Source organism: Microcaecilia unicolor, chromosome 11 (genome assembly GCF_901765095.1).
Source record: "Microcaecilia unicolor chromosome 11, aMicUni1.1, whole genome shotgun sequence".
NCBI lineage: Eukaryota > Metazoa > Chordata > Amphibia > Gymnophiona > Siphonopidae > Microcaecilia > Microcaecilia unicolor.
Window position 1 is genome coordinate 59,536,450 of NC_044041.1, and position 16,252 is coordinate 59,552,701.

A 16,252-nucleotide genomic window follows, 5' to 3' on the forward strand; every position below is an offset into this window, starting at 1 on the left:
ACTCTGACAGCCCCAACACTCATTGTGGACTCAGGTATAGTAAGAACAACATTATGAGTGTTGTCAATGGGTTGTCTTCTCCACCCACATATCTCATACATTAGCGAGAACTTGTGCTGTATTGTTATTTCCAGTAAACAAGTGTTTTCTTTTTAATTTCTGTTCAAGGTTTGGGTCTTAATTTACATGCGCAATATGCAGGAGAGATTGCCCCCAGGAAATTCCGTGGATTTACAAACACCTCGGTCTCCATTTTTGTGACAGCAGGAAAATGCTTTGGGCAAATCTTTGGGTTACGGTATGTCCAATGTATGCATATACGGACTTGCTGATTCTTTACTTCTCTTTCTAAAACACACTAAAGAGAAGTTCACAAATTTATGGTTTGTGTTTTTCAGTGAAATTTTAGGAACAGAAACCCGATGGCCATTGCTTTTGGCTGTCAGTGGAATATCCTCAGTGATTCAGCTGGTCACCCTGCCATTCTTTCCAGAGTCACCTCCCTACCTCCTTATGCAAAAAGGAAACAAAGAAGCCTGCATGAAAGGTAAATTGGGCCAGAGGCTTTTCAGATAATTAGTTTTGCTGTTAAGGAGGCAATTGTACAAAGCCAAAATTTAAGCACCAAAATGCAGCATGCTGAACACAAATTCTAGAATGGAATAGCCCCCAAATGTTATTTATTTATTTGATACTTGTGTCTCACATTACCCAAATAGAATTATTCAGCTCTATGTGGCTTACATAAGTAATAAACAGTACAAGTTAATGTATAGTACATGTTATGAAAACTGTAAGATTTAAAGGAACATTCTTGAAAATGTAGTGGCGAGGAGAAAGATCTCGGCTTTAACTGATTTCAACATCTAGTAAAGGAATTTATTGAAAAGCCTTCAAGAATTTGTGAAAGGTCAGCACTCAGGCACACCCACCTACATCATGTCGATAGCAGGCATAAATGACATTAGAGTGCAGGGGTGTAGCTAGACCTTGACAGGAGGGAGGGCACATTTTGGCCCGCCTACCTGCCGCCACCTCCGCTGCTGCCGCTACTGACACCCCCCACTGCCACCACTGTCCGCCCGCCGCCGCTGCACGATGGTACCTTGGCTGGCGGAGGTCCCCAACCCCCGCCAGCTGAAGCTCGCATTGCCTGCCCTGCTCTGTTCTGAGTCGCACCATGCATGCTCGTTTTAATGAAACTGCAAGCCCCCTCAGAGCCAATTTGGGGGGGCCAGGCTCCCGTGGCCCTCTAGCTACGCCACTGTTAGAGTGTAAATGACATTATTCTATAATCTACCCCCCTCCCCCCAGATATTCAGACGGCAGAAGGCAGCGCAGTTAGCTGCCGCCGGTGGCGCTAACCCCAGATATTCCATGCCAGACCATATCCAGCAACCGACATTGAATTTCAGTGTTTCAGTGTTGGTCGCAGCAACTTAACGGGCTAAGCGAATATTCAGCGCTAGCTGGTTAAGTTAATAGCAATTAAAGATACTTAAATATCAGGCCTATCTTAACAGTTCAACTAAGCCAGTTTAGCGCTGAATATTCACGTTTAGCCAGCTAGGCACTAAGCGCAAATATTCAGCGGAGATAATCGGCTATCTTATGCTGAATATTAGCGCTTAGCCAGCTAAACGCTATTTAACCAGCCAGGAGTCCTACAGAATACCACTGAGCACACACATAGTACTGATATAAATGTTACATGTACATATGCAAGTGCTAAGAATTCTATTTTTTTTTAAATTTATTTATAACTTACAAAATATACATCAAGAAAATCATGATTATATGAAAATAAAACAGGTTGTATTGTAAACAAAAATTCACAAATATAATCAAACTAGATTAGACCACATAAATAAGTATTCTATCATTTTAAGCATGCAAATGACGCTTATATTTAGGCACTATTGTAGAATTAGGTGATAAACGGTTTGGCTGAAATACACTACTTTCCTCATTCCAAGAAGAGAACAAAGCACTTGTACTGACAGGATAAGATGGGTGAAGGGATGAACAGTCATATTGTACCTGGACATTTTCTGCATTTAGATTTTAGTCACCTTCATAAAACTGAGCTCAAGGCAACTTACAGTCAGGTACAGTAAATAGGTCCCCCACCTATGGGCCAATGCTCAGAACCTAACACCAGCATTAAAGGCAGCAATGTTTAAAAAGAAAAAAAGAAGTCTCTCAAGCATTATAGTGACAGAAACCTAACACCTGATCCAGGGTAGTGTTGAGGGTTGGTTGAGAGAAGAGGTGTCTAATGGCACTCCTCTCCCACCAACTCGACCACCCCACCCCGGACCAGCTTCTCCAAAAATGCTGTCACTGCCGCTCCCCCCTTCCCGAGCATTGGCCTGACTCCCAACCTTTAAAAAAAACATAAGATCATATAAATAGCTATACTGGGTCACACCAATGGTCCATCTAGTCCAGTATCCTGTTTCCAACAGTGGCCAATCCAGGTCACAAGTACCTGTCAGAAACCCAAAGAGTAGCAACATTCCATGCTACCAATCCCAGGGCAAGCAGTGGCTTCCCCATGTCTATCTCACGAGCAGACTATCCCCAGTGGTTCAGTAGACCCCTCTCAGCCCCCTCACAAACAAATAGCCTACCCATCCAACCTTCCGATCCCCCAACCCAACCTGGCCTGGCCTGGCCTGGCAGACTCCTGGACAGGTCAGGCCAGGCTCGACTCCCCCCACCCAGTCACCATTTGCCCTGGTGGTCTAGTGGAATCCCACCCCCCATGACCCCTCCATATACCCCTCTTCTTCATAGGAGGCAGGAGGGATGTCTCTCCCTCCTGCCTCTGAACGTCATCATCTTCAAAATTATGACATCTTGCCCTGCCCAGTGCATCCTGGGATGCACCGGAAGAGACCTAAGAACTATGGTACTTTTGGTACTTAGGCCCCTCCCAGTGAATCCTAGGATGCACTAGACCGGGCAGGGTACTGCCATTTTGAAGATGATGGTGCCTAGAGGCAAGATGGAGTAGGTATCCCTCCTGCCTCCTATGAAGAGGGAGTAGGATTTCACTAGATCACCAGGGCCAATGGTGACTAGGGGGGGGGGGGGGGTTGGACCTGACCTGGCTCAGTCTGGCCTGTCTGAGGGTCTGCCGGGCCAGGCCTAGTTGGATCAGGGGTCAGGGGATCAGGTGGGGTGGCCCACTGGGCCACCAAGCTATATTTTTATGAAGGGGCCAGTTGGAGTCCAACAGACCACTGGGTTTTTTTTAGGTTGGAAGGGCAGATGCTTGGGGGGCCCAGGCCTGTTTTTTTTTTCTTGAGGGAAGGGGTTGGGGGTGAAGGGCCACAGCATGCTTTTTATTTCTAAATATCATCTTTCTGCCAGTGCCTGAGCAGGTAATTAATGCTGCAATTTTAACATGGCATTAATTTGCATACTCATTACCGTGGCAATTTTCCTTCACTAGATTTGTTGGATAATGAAATTCTACCACAAATCTGCGCATCAGCCTTCTAGAGGGCTTACAATGTTTATGTTTATTTATGTTTATTTAGACTTGATATACTGCCTTTCACGACAACTCAAAGCAGTGTACAATAGCAAAACAAACCGATAGGAAATGAACACCAGTTTCCAATAGGACAGTTAAATTTGTACCTGAGACAGCATAAGGTAAAATGGCTTGCCCAAATTCACAAGTAATGTCAGTGGGAAAAGTAGGTTTGGCACCTGGCATCTAGGGCTGACACCCTGCTTCTCTAATCACCAGACCACTCCTCCATTAAATGATGATAGGGATTGGTGAAAAATGAATCACAGAAGCAGTGAAAGCAATTAACAGCCTGACCAACTGATGACTTTGATTTCTTATTGCCCTTGTCCTCTAGCTGTGAAGCAGCTCTGGGGAGATGGAGACCATCGTGATGAGATTGAGGACATGATGAGGGAGCAAGCTGCAAGAAAAGGAACCAAAACTCTGAGTGCCCTAGACCTGCTGAGAGAGAAATCCTTGCGATGGCAACTGTATTGTGTACTTGCCATGATAATTACCTTACAGCTCTGTGGAATAAATGCAGTTAAGTGTAATTGCCAATCTAAATGTTAATACTCATTAGTATACCAAGATACTTGTTAGCATATGTGATCAAAGTTGACATAATCACTGGAAGGGGGTACATTAAGGAAAACAACTGCAGTTACATTTAACTTTAAAATGGGGGATGATGAGAAAACTAGTTAGACAGAAACTAAATGGAGCGGCTGCAAAAGTGAGAAAATTGCAAGTGATGCGAACACTTTAAAAATGCCATCTTGGAAACTCAGGTTCTCGAACATAGTAGCTGAAAAGGTAAAGAAAAGAAGGTTAGCATTTGTTCGTTACAAGAGGACTCAGAAAGAGGAAGACAGGTAGAGATACCTGGACAAACTAAGAGAAAAATGAAAAGCGGTCAGGAAAGCGAAGAGGCAAATGGAAGAAAAGATAGCTGACACAGTAAAATTGAAGGACAAGACGTTTTTCAGATATATAAGTGACAGGAGGAACTGCCACAATAGCATTGAAAGGCTCAAAGCTGAGGGGCAGGAATATGTAGAAGCTGATAAGGATAAAGCTGAACAGCTTAACAATTATTTCTGTTCTGTGTTCACGGCTGAAAGGCCTGGAGCAGGACTACAGAAAACAACTGCTAATGCAGATGGATGGATGGTAGACCAGGACTGATTCTCAGCAGACTGTGTTCCTGAGGAGCTAGCTAAACTAAAAGTAGGCAGAGTGATGGGGCCTGATGGGATACATCTGAGGGTACTCAAGGAACTCGGAGATGTTCTGCTGGGTCCACTGTTAGGCCTCTTCAATGCTTCCTTAGAGTCTGGAGTGGTTCCGGAGGATTGGAGAAGGGCGGATGTGGTCCCCCTCACAAAAGCGAAAGAAAGGAGGAGCTTGGGAATTACAGACCTGTCAGTCTGATCTCAGTGGTGAATAAACTAATGGAAAAACCTCTAAAGCGAAGGATCGTGAGGTTTCTCGATTCAAATGGCCTGCAGGACCAAGGCAGCATGGCTTCACTAGAGGCAGGTCATGTCAGACGAATCTGATCGGTTTCTTTGACTGGGTGACCAAACAATTGGATGTGGGATGGGCACTAGATGTGGTGTACTTGGACTTTAGCAAATCCTTTGACATGGTTCCACACAGGCGACTGATTAATAAACTGAATGCCTTCGATATGGGACCTAAAGTGACTGATTAGGTTAAAAACTGGTTAAACGGAAACTAATGGCGGCCATCTCAAACCCAGACAAATCCAAAGCATTTGGTCATGGGAGGAGCCAGCATTTGTAGTGCACTGGTCCCCCTCACATACCAGGACACCAACCGGGCACCCTAGGGGGCACTGCAGTGGACTTCACAAATTGCTCCCAGGTGCATAGCTCCCTTATCTTGTGTACTGAGCCCCCCAAAACCCACTACCCACAACTGTACACCACTACCATAGTAGCCCTTAGGGATGAAGGGAGTCACCTACATGTGGGTACAGTGGGTTTTGGGGGGGGGGGTGGAGGGCTCCCATTTACCACCACAAGTGTAACAGGTGGGGGGGGGGGGCCTGGGTCCGCCTACCTGAAGTGCACTGCACCCATTAAAACTGCTCCAGGGACCTGCATAGTGCTGTGATGGAGCTGGGTATGACATTTGAGGATGGCATAGAGGCTGGCAAAAAAATGTTGTTGTTGGGGGTTGGTGACCACTGGGGGAGTAAGGGGAGGTCATCCCCCATTCCCTCCGGTGGTCATCTGGTCAGTTGGGGCACCTTTTTGAGGCTTGGTCGTGAACAAAAAGGGACCAAGTAAAGTCGGCGAAATGCTCATCAGGGCCGGCTTTCTTTTTTCCATTATCGGCCGAAGCCGGCCATTTCTAAACCACGCCCCCGTCCCGCCTTCGGTATACTGCCGACAATCCCCCTTGAACATTCACCGGCTCCGCGACAGAAATCAGTTGAAGCTGGCCAAAATCGGCTTTCGATTATACCGATTTGGCCGGCTTTAGGAGAAGGCCGGCCATCTCCCGATTTGTGTCAGAAGATGGCCAGCCTTCTCGTTCGAAAATAAGCAGGTAAGCCACCTAGACTACTGCAATGGAATTTATGCAGGATGCAAAAAAGAAATCATAAAGAAACTCCAAACTGCCCAAAAGACAGCAGCCAGGCTCATATTTGGAAAAACGAGATTCGAAAGCGCAAAACCCTTACAAGAAAAATTACACTGGCTCCCAATCAAAGAACATATTGCGTTCAAAATCTGCACCCTCGTTTACAAAATCATATATGCGAAGCCCCGGTATACATGACAGACCTCATAGACCTACCAATCAGAAACACTTCAAGACTGGAGGAGTGGCCTAGTGGTTAGGGTGGTGGACACTGGTCCTGGGGAACCGGGGAACTGAGTTTGATTCCCACTTCAGACACAGGCAGCTCCTTGTGACTCTGGGCAAGTCACTTAACCCTCCATTGCCCCAGGTACAAATAAGTACCTGTATATGTAAGCCGCATTGAGCCTGCCATGAGTGGGAAAGCGCAGGGTACAAATGCAACAAAAATAAATAAAAAATCAACACGAACATACCTAAATCTCCACCACCCAAGCTGCAAAGGACTCAAATACAAATCAACCTATGCATCCAGCTTCTCCTATATAAGCACACAATTATGGAACGCATTACCAAGCACAATGAATACAACACCTAAACTTCCGGAAACTACTAAAAACTAACCTGTTCAAAAAGACATACCCTAACGATCCAACTTAAATGTCTCAACCCTGCAACACAACAAAACCAAAGCTCGTACTGGACATAACTTAACTCTTCCTCCTTATGATTCCTCAATCCGTCTAGCACACATAAACTTTACCACAACCTCACTCTGTATTTGTTCATACCGATACTGGCGATCACCTCTAGGGTACTATGTAAGCCACATTGAGCCTGCAAATAGGTGGGAAAATGTGGGATACAAATGTAACAAATAAATAAATAAATAAAAATAATAGAACAAAGTATCAAATTAAAAGAGTAACAAATCACCAGGGTTGGCTGGTACCGTGTTTCCCCGAAAATAAGACAGTGTCTTATATTAATTTTTGCTCCCAAAGATGCGCTAGGTCTTATTTCAGGGGATGTCTTATTCGGGAGTAGTAGGGGGACTGTGGCGGTCGGGAACAGTATTGAAGTGGGGGGTGGTATCCTGCAGGAGTAGGCCGTGGCTCACCTATCTGTCCACAGTGACCTCAGGACTCGAGCGGAGCAGAGCCGCCCTGGCCGGGCTGGGAATGGAGGAGGGGTATGCACTAGGGAAGGTAATGGAATGTGGGGCCGGGCTGCTCTGGCTGGGGGTCTCAGGAGGTTGTGAGAGGGCTTAGGGCGCAGGATCATCCCTACTGTATTAAATCTATGGTAGCTCCGTTCCCCGTTGGTGTCGCTTTATGCGTTCCTCCTGTACATTCGCAACACTTTCCATCCTTCTAGTCTGACTTAGCCCTTGGGCGATGGAGCAGCGCCAAAAGGGCTCAGTTACTAATTTTCTTTTCTTTTATTATTTCTGCAAGGGGGATGTTTCTTTTCTTTCCGGGCTCACTTACCGGTAGTTGATCTTCAGAAAAGCGTGAAGGAGGATGGTAGGAGTCCGCTGGATGATAGATTTTCCACCTCAGTCTTGTTTCTTACGTTTCTTTAATGTTATTTCGTCTTTGGGTTGCAGCGAATAAAATTAAGGTTTCTGTGTCCATGTCCCATCGGGGCCAAACAAAAACTTTGCTAGGTCTTACTTTCGGGGGAGGCCTTATATTTAGCAATTCAGCAAAACCTCTACTAGGTCTTATTTTCAGGGGATGTCTTAGTTTCAGGGAAACAGGGTATATACCTCAGAGTTCTAAAAAAAATGATATTACTACTAGTAATCTGTAATATACCATTAAAATCAGCTACAATACCTGAAGATTGCCAATATAATACCAACCTTTAAAAAAGGCTCAGGGGAATGATCCAGGAAACTACAGGCTGATGAGCCTGACATCAGTGCCACGCAAAAAGGTAGAAGCTATTATAAAGAACAAATTACAGGCCATATGGATGAGCATGGGTACCCGGTCAAAATAGCCACGACAAAAAAGCTCCAAACAAAAAAGTTCCAGACATAATAGCCCCTGACATACCAGCCACTGTCAAAACAGCCTGCCCACAATATAGCCCTTGACAAATTACCCTCCCTGACAAAAGGGCCCAACCAGGCTGCCCAGAATATGGCACTGCATTTTTTTTTCCTAATAATCTTACCTTACCAAACAGGATAAGGTTGGTAAGACTATGAAAATGATGACAATATTGGTTTGTTTTAATTAGCATGATGATGGAAGAATAGTTTCTTAAACAGCAGTGATGTGTGAAACAGGGGCGTATCTGGAATCCGGCGGTAGGGGGGGCCAGAGCAGGAGAGGGGGGGCACATTTTTGCCTCCCTCCCCCCCCCCGCCGCCGCCGCCGCCTCTCTCTACCCCCCTCCCCGCCGTCAATCCTCCCCCGCTGCTTACTTTTGCTGGTGGGGGGCCCCAACCCCCGCCAGCTGAGGTCCGACCCGCAGTCTTCAAATTTCGTCTTCCTCCGTGGCCATGCTGCAAGGAAGTAACGCTGCAGTGCTGCGACGTCAGACTCCCAACTGGATTCAACGAATCAGCACTGCAGCGTTACTTCCTTGCAGCATGGCCACGGAAGAAGACGAAATTTGAAGACTGCGGGTCGGACCTCAGCTGGCGGGGGTTGGGGCCCCCCACCAGCAAAAGTAAGCAGCGGGGGAGGGTTGACGGCGGGGAGGGGGGCCAGGGCGAAATCTGCGGGGGCCCAGGCCCCTGTGGCCCCACGCAGATACGCCCCTGGTGTGAAAGTTTGTGAAAGTCGTTATGACTGAATGCCAGAAGTTAAACTGTTTCCTATGTCTACAGCCTGCATGGTGATGGAGCTGAATGCTACACCTTAGTGTTCGATCTTTTCTGATGGTGGATTTCATTGTGTTTTACAGATCTACTTTTATTCCTATGAAGTGTTCGAGAAAGCAGGGTTTCTTCCTGACCAGATTCCATATATTACACTGGGAGTTGGGATTGGTGAAATCACATCTGTTATTATATGTGTAAGTCCTGACTAGCAGAACAATCTGACTTCAGCAGTTTCCTCCTGCGTCTTTGGCCTTCCAGCTTAATCAGAACCAGGAGTCAGATCTGGCACCATGAACTTTCATTCACAACTAGACTGGGATTTTTACCCCATTTAATATTCCACACAACTCAGTCCAGTCATTGTTATGGCAGCCCATGGGTGGGCATCATGCACCCCAGGCACCAGAAAACCTTTGGGAACTTTGCAATTATAGGCCCCAAATCTGGCTACTGAGTGTCACCATTGCACAGTAGCAGGAATTCCTCTCCCCTGAGGTTATCAATACTATCCCTGCCGATCCAGAGAGAATCCTGCCAAGGAATCAAACCCAACTCATCTGTATGGCAACACACTACCACTGAGCCAAAAGGTTGGTTCTTCATCAACTAATCCTACAAATAGATTGGGAAATAATTAATGTGAAAGCCCATTTTATTGCAGCACTTAAAAGAGTCAGTGATAGACTACATTTAAATTGTGTGTGAAAAAACGTGCAGGTATCTGAAATGACCTGAAACAGTTAAGGAAATAATCTAAGGGGCACAGTTATCAAAGTGGGCTGTCGTTAGATGTGTTATTTTACCTCTATCTCATGGTATTTTAGCACAGATCCCATTTTATAAACTGAGATTGGTTATTAATAACTAGGGTTAACAGTAAATGTTACAAGGAATTAATTTATACTTGGGGACAGCTAGAGCACTCAATATTGTTTATAATTTTTAAAATATATATTTATATTTAATAATTCTCCACCAGTCGCCGATTACAGCAACAAGAGTCACAATTGCCACAAATTAAATATATATTGGATTTCATTAACCTGTATTACCAGGTTTAAAGAACAGGAACACTATATATTTAGATTTGTTTATTTAAAGTTACAATTATAATACAATTGCAGTGATTAATGTAGCAGCAAGAGGTAAGGGTCTTACAGAGAATCTGCACTTAAAGCCAGGTAGCAGGTCTAGATCAAAAGTTATGTTACTTACAAGTCCTGGTTACAAAGTATGAGCAGCTTGAGGTAAGCACATGGTTAGGAGAGGTCCTCATAGCAGGGAGATGAGCTGCAGGGTCACAGGAGGGGTCCTCATGGCAGGGAGCTGGGCTTCTGCAGAAATGGATCTGAGTTGCAGTTGAAGGGAAGAAACTGCTTGTCTGGAACAGCTTCTATCTTTTATATCTTGCAAGCTGCAGGAAGTCATGCCACGTGAATCTGTGTATTGGCTTCCTGGTTTGCACACGACCCCTGGGCATTTGCAAAGCATTGTGGTATCTTGGTCTCATGTCTTATGACATCACAAGACTTCCTGTCTGGATTTTGCTGACAAATGGTCTTTTGATGTAAAAAGGCTTCCTGCTCAGTCTCTGTAGCAGATACACATTATACTTTCCTTTTGTCAATAGGTGTGTGGATTCCCACCTTCACAGGTTTTTCTGTCTCCTTGTATCTACTGGTTACCTTTGATCCTTTGTTCTGTTGACCAGCCAGGCTTTTTGATCAGAGGAAGAGAGTAAACTTACTTGTTTGTATTTGAATAGTTCTTTTGTTGAGAGTCCTAGAGGTGTTAATGGCTTTTAGGTGAACGCCTAGCCAAGCTTTTATTAACAGTCCTTCAAGTGGGAGGGGGAGAGGAAGTCTGAAGACCCCTGAAGTAGTGCCTTTTGTCCTTCTAAATGTTCCCAAAGGGAGGGGGAGAGGAGCTTGGAGTGAAAGCCAGTTTCTGCTGCAGTTTCAATATGTTTTTAAAGCTGTACAAATATATTGGTATATATATATGTATCTGATCCAACACAACATCATGCTACATATATTTCAATAATCCTGACAATTAAACTGATACCATTACATTGATACCATTACATAAACATATCTTAATGGTAAACCCATCAAAATCATTGTTATATGTAATAAAAAATGAGCCAAGTATCGGGCAATCAAGCCATTGTGACATCACTGATGAGGTTGCCCCTTAGGCATTGGTGGAATGAGGTATTATGACATCACAATATTAGTTCTGGTTACCAGAGACTGAAACTTTTCAAACTAAAGGGGGAAGTTATCAACATGGGCCACTGTTAAAATGTGTTATTTTACCTCTAACTCATGCTATTTTAACATAGATCCCATTTTTTGCAATGATATCTAGTTACTAATAACTGGGGTTAAAAATAAAATTATGCATCTTAACAGTAGCCTACATTTATAACTTCACCCCACCCCCAGTGCCATTATCTCCAAGGGTTCTTTTTCATTTTCTTTTTGAACTTGAATGTTCTGAATGGTATGGTTCACGAGGATCTGTCTTTATTGATTTCTTTTCCTTGCGGTAGGGATTCTTCCAGGTCTAGGAATCTTCATTTTTTTAAAAATTTCCTTCCTTTAGATTGGTTCATCATAGGAAAATATTAAATTCACCTTTCTCCTTCCAAGATGTGCAGTCCTAGAATAACCTACTACTGTCAATCTAACAATCTCCATCTTATTTTATATTTCATAAACATTAAAAAACTTGATTGACTCAAATATTGCTCATAATTATGATGCACACTGCTGATTGTTATTCTATTTTATTATTGTAAACCTCTTTGGACCCTAATTACTAGGGTTAAATGTGGTCTATAAAAGCTGAGATTAGATTACATTAGATTCTGTATTTAGACTTGAGGGGTCATGGTAGTGTAGGAGTAAAATATTATTATATTAATTCTCCTAGAGCCTCTTGGTTGAGCGTTTTGGCAGGAAGACGCTGCTGTTGAGTGGCTATGCACTCATGGTATCGACACTGGGACTCCTCACAGTGACTCTCTCTCTGCAGGTATGAATATCTTCTTCTACGGGACACTTGGGAAAAGGTAAACTTAGAATTAAATAAGCAACCTCAGGGACTTTATTAAGTCTGTTACAGTTCCATAGGCTAGCATTTAAGGGGGCTATTTTACAGTTACTATAGTATCAGTATAATGCACAGCTAATAGGCACAGGAAGGAGGAAGGAAGGCCAATTGGCAGCCAGCATAGCTAAAAAAATGAGGTGAAGAAAGCTATTAGAGCTAAAAGAAAATCCTTCAGAAAATGGAAGAAGGATCTGACTGAAAATAATAGGATCAATCGAAAAAGGGTAAAGGAGCACACCAAAAGGTAAATACAAAAAAAACAAAAGCACAAGTTGACCTCCAGAAACAGGACAATGATAGGAAATAGCATAAGGAATGGCAAGTCAAATGCAAAGCGCTGATAAGAAAGGCAAAGACAGACTTTGAAAAGAAGATTGCATTTCAGGCAAAAATACAAAGTAAAAATTTTTAAAAGTATATTAGAAGCAAGAAGCCGGTAAAAGAATCAGTTGAGCCACTAGATGACCGAGGGGTAAAAGGGGCACTCAGGGAAAGCAAAGCCATAGTGGAGAGATTGATGGGTCCTTTTACTAAGCTATGGGAAAAAGGGCCCTGTGGTAGTGGTGGGGGCTGTTTTTCCCACGCGCCAGGGCCCTTTCTGCTACAGCCGGAAAAATGCCCCCCCCCCAAAAAAATGGCCACATAATAAGATAACGCTTACCACATGGCCATGCGGCAGGGAGCAATTACTGCCACCCATTGAGGTGGCACTAAGGGCTCCCATGGTAACCTGGCGGTAACCAGGCAGCATGAGGCGATGCCCAATTACAGCTGGGTTAGTGCTGCGCTATAGAAAAAAATAAAGTTTCCGGAGTGCCAGAAATGGCGTGTACTCCAGCCAGAACTACCGGTGATGGCCACGTTGGGCTGGCAGTAGTTCTGGATTATCAAGTGATAAGCCCACTTTGGGCTTACTGCTGCTTTGTAAAAGACCCCTAAAAGAATTCTTTGCTTCAGTCTTCACCGAGGAAGATGTGGGAGAGAAACCAATGCCAGAAAAGGTATTTAATGGTAATGAATCAGAGAAACTGAAACAAACCTCTGTAAACCTGGAAGATGTAATAGGGTAATCTGACAAATTGAAGAGTAGTAAATCACCTGGACCAAATGGTATACATCACAGAGTACTGATAGAACTGAAAAATGAACTTGCAGAGCTATTGTTAGTAATATATAATTTATCTTTAAAATCAAGCATGGTACCAGAAGATTGGAAAGTGGCCACTGTAACACCGATTTTTAAAAAGGGTTCCAGAGGTGATCTGGGAAATTATAGACAGGTGAGCATGACATTGGTGCCAGGCAAAATGGTAGAGACTATTATAAAGAACAAAATTACAGAGCGTATATATAAGCATGGATTAATGAGACAAAGCCAGCATAGATTTAGTCAAGGGAAATCTTGCCTCACCAATCTACTACATTTCTTTGAAGGGGTAAATGACCATGTGGATAAAGGTGAGCTGGTCGATATTGTGTATCTGAATTTTCAAAAGGCATTTGATAAAGTACCTCCTGAAAGACTCCTGAGGAAAATAGAAAGTCATGGGATAGGAGGTAATGTCCTATTGTGAATTAAAAACTGGTTAAAAGATAGAAAACAGAAAGTAGGATTATATGGTCCGTATTCTCAATGGAGAAAGGTAGTTAACGGGGTTCCCCAGGGGTCTGCGTTGGGACTGCTGCTTTTAACATATTTATAAATGATCTAGAGATGGGAATAACTAGTGAAGTAATTACATTTGCAGATGACGCAAAGTTATTCAAAGTTGTTAAATCGCAAGAAGACTTTGAAAAATTGCAAGAGGACCTTATGAGACTGGAAGACTGGACATCCAAATGGCAGATGATATTTAATGTGAGCAAGGTTCCACGTTAGGAGTCACCACCCAGAAAAAGGATTTAGGTGTTATTGTTGATGATACGTTGAAACTCTGCTCATTGTGCAGTGGCAGCTAAGGAAGCAAATAGAATGTTAGGTATCATTAGGAAAGGTATGGAAAACAAAAATGAGAATGTTATAATGCCTTTGTATCGCTCCATGGTGTGACCGCACCATGAATATTGTGTGCAATTCTGGTCACTGCATCTCAAAAATAATATAGTGGAATTAGAAAAGTACAGAGGAGGGTGACAAAATGATAAAGGGGATGAGATAACTTAACTATGAGGGAAGTCTAAAGCAGCTAGGGCTCTTGAGGTTGGAGAAGAGATGGCTGAGTGGAGATATGATAGAGGTCTATAAAATACTGACGAGTGGAACAGGTAGATGTTTACTCTTTCCAAAAATACTAGGACTAGGGATCACTCAATGAAGCTTCTAAGTAGTACATTTAAAACAAACCAGAGAAAATATCTCTTCTCTCAAAATGTAGTAACAGCAGTTAGCTTAGCACCACCGGCTGCCTTTCAGGTGCTGTGGAGGACTTGCAGCTCATCTGCATATTCTTACAGCCTTTTCCGGGGTGACACCCAGGTCCACTCCGATCCACTCAGGGCCTCCGCTCTAGGTGCCCAGCGCTCCCACCAGGTGCTGTGGAGGACTTGCAGCCCTTCTGCATTTCCTCACAGCTGTATCCGGGGTGACTCCAGTTCCACCCCGATCTTCCCAGGGCCTTCTCTCCAAGTGCACAGAGTTTCCAGGTGCTTTTTGGCTAGGATCAGGCAACCATCAGGGGGAGGAATGCTAGCTTCGGCCTAACCCCTGGTAAGCCTTTCCTCAGCTGAGAGGTGCCCAGCTCTACCACCGGCTGCCTTTCAGGTGCTGTGGAGGACTTGCAGCTCATCTGCATATCCTTACAGCCTTTTCCGGGGTGACACCCAGGTCCACTCCGATCCACTCAGGGCCTCCGCTCTAGGTGCCATTTTTCTCTTTGTATCTAATATTTTTCCAGTTGCTAAAGTACCTTAATCATTTATGGCCCCTATTCACATTCTCTTCCTAGCTCTGTCCCTTCCTAATCTTTTCCCTCACCCCCTACCTCTATCCGCTACAGGAACTCACTTCCCATCCATTGACTTCATCACCTCACCTTCTCTCCTACCCTCTTCCTCCCTCTTGGCTTTTAATCTCCGTCTCTTTCTTCCCTCCATTTTGCCTTCCCCATTCCACCTAAATACCTCTCGCCTTCGACACCTTCGTGGCCACACCTCTCCTACTCTCCTCCGCTCTCTTTTACTCCTTCTCTTACTCTCAGCTGGTGACATCAATCCCAATCCTGGCCCTCCTCACCAACTATTATCCAAACTCTACAGATCTCACCGTGACCTCTCTAACCTCATCTCTATTCCTCTACTCCCCTCCTCTTCTCTGCCCTTCTCTTGCGCCCTATGGAATGCCCGCTCTATCTGTAACAAACTCCCCTATATCCAGGACCTCTTTATCTCGCGTCACCTCTATCTGCTCGCCATAACAGAAACCTGGCTCTGCCCTGATGACTCTGCTTCAGTCGCAGCCCTGTGCCATGGCGGTTATCTATTTTCACATACTCCTCGCCCTGCTGGCCGTGGGGGTGGTGTTGGACTACTTCTCTCTCCCTCCTCCAGATTTCAACCCCTTCTTCCACCTCAATCTCACTGTTTTTCCTCCTTTGAAGTCCACTCTATCCGCCTTTTCTCTCCTCTGCCTCTTCGAATAGCGGTCATTTATCGTCCCCCTGATAAGTCCCTTTCATCCTTTCTCAGTGACTTTGACGCCTGGCTTGCCTTCTTCCATGATCCTTCCTCCCCCTCTCTCATCCTTGGTGACTTTAATATTCCTGCTAATGATCCTTCCAACTCTTATATTTCCAAGTTACTTGCTTTAACGTCGTCCTTTAATCTCCAACTATGCTCCACCTCCCCCACTCATCAAAATGGTCACTGTCTTGATCTCATCTTCTCCTCCAACTGTTCTCCTTCTAGTTTCCTTGCCTCTGATCATCCCTCCTCTGATCACCATCTTATAACTTTCACACTTAAATCTCCTCCCTCCCAGTCCCGTCCTATCCTATCTAATTTATCTAGGAATCCACGATATTGACCCTTCATCTCTATCCTCCCATGTTTCAAACCTCCTCTCTACTGTGGCACCATCCACGTCTGTCAACGAGGCTGTTTCTTCTTACAACAATACTCTATCCTCTGCCTTAGACACTCTTGCACCTTTGATG

At 44.4% G+C, this 16,252-nt stretch overlaps 1 protein-coding gene across 3 annotated transcripts in view; it reads left to right on the forward strand.

The window, feature by feature from the left end:
* The window catches only part of LOC115480337 (solute carrier family 2, facilitated glucose transporter member 11-like), a 59,694-nt gene that overhangs the window by 26,940 nt on the left and 16,502 nt on the right, over window positions 1-16,252 (forward strand). For all 3 annotated transcript variants that reach the window (XM_030218951.1, XM_030218952.1, XM_030218950.1), the window contains 5 exons: window positions 169-298; window positions 399-547; window positions 3,882-4,069; window positions 9,065-9,175; window positions 11,922-12,023. In XM_030218951.1, coding sequence (XP_030074811.1) covers window positions 169-298; window positions 399-547; window positions 3,882-4,069; window positions 9,065-9,175; window positions 11,922-12,023 — 680 coding nt within the window. The remainder of the gene's footprint in view (window positions 1-168; window positions 299-398; window positions 548-3,881; window positions 4,070-9,064; window positions 9,176-11,921; window positions 12,024-16,252) is intronic.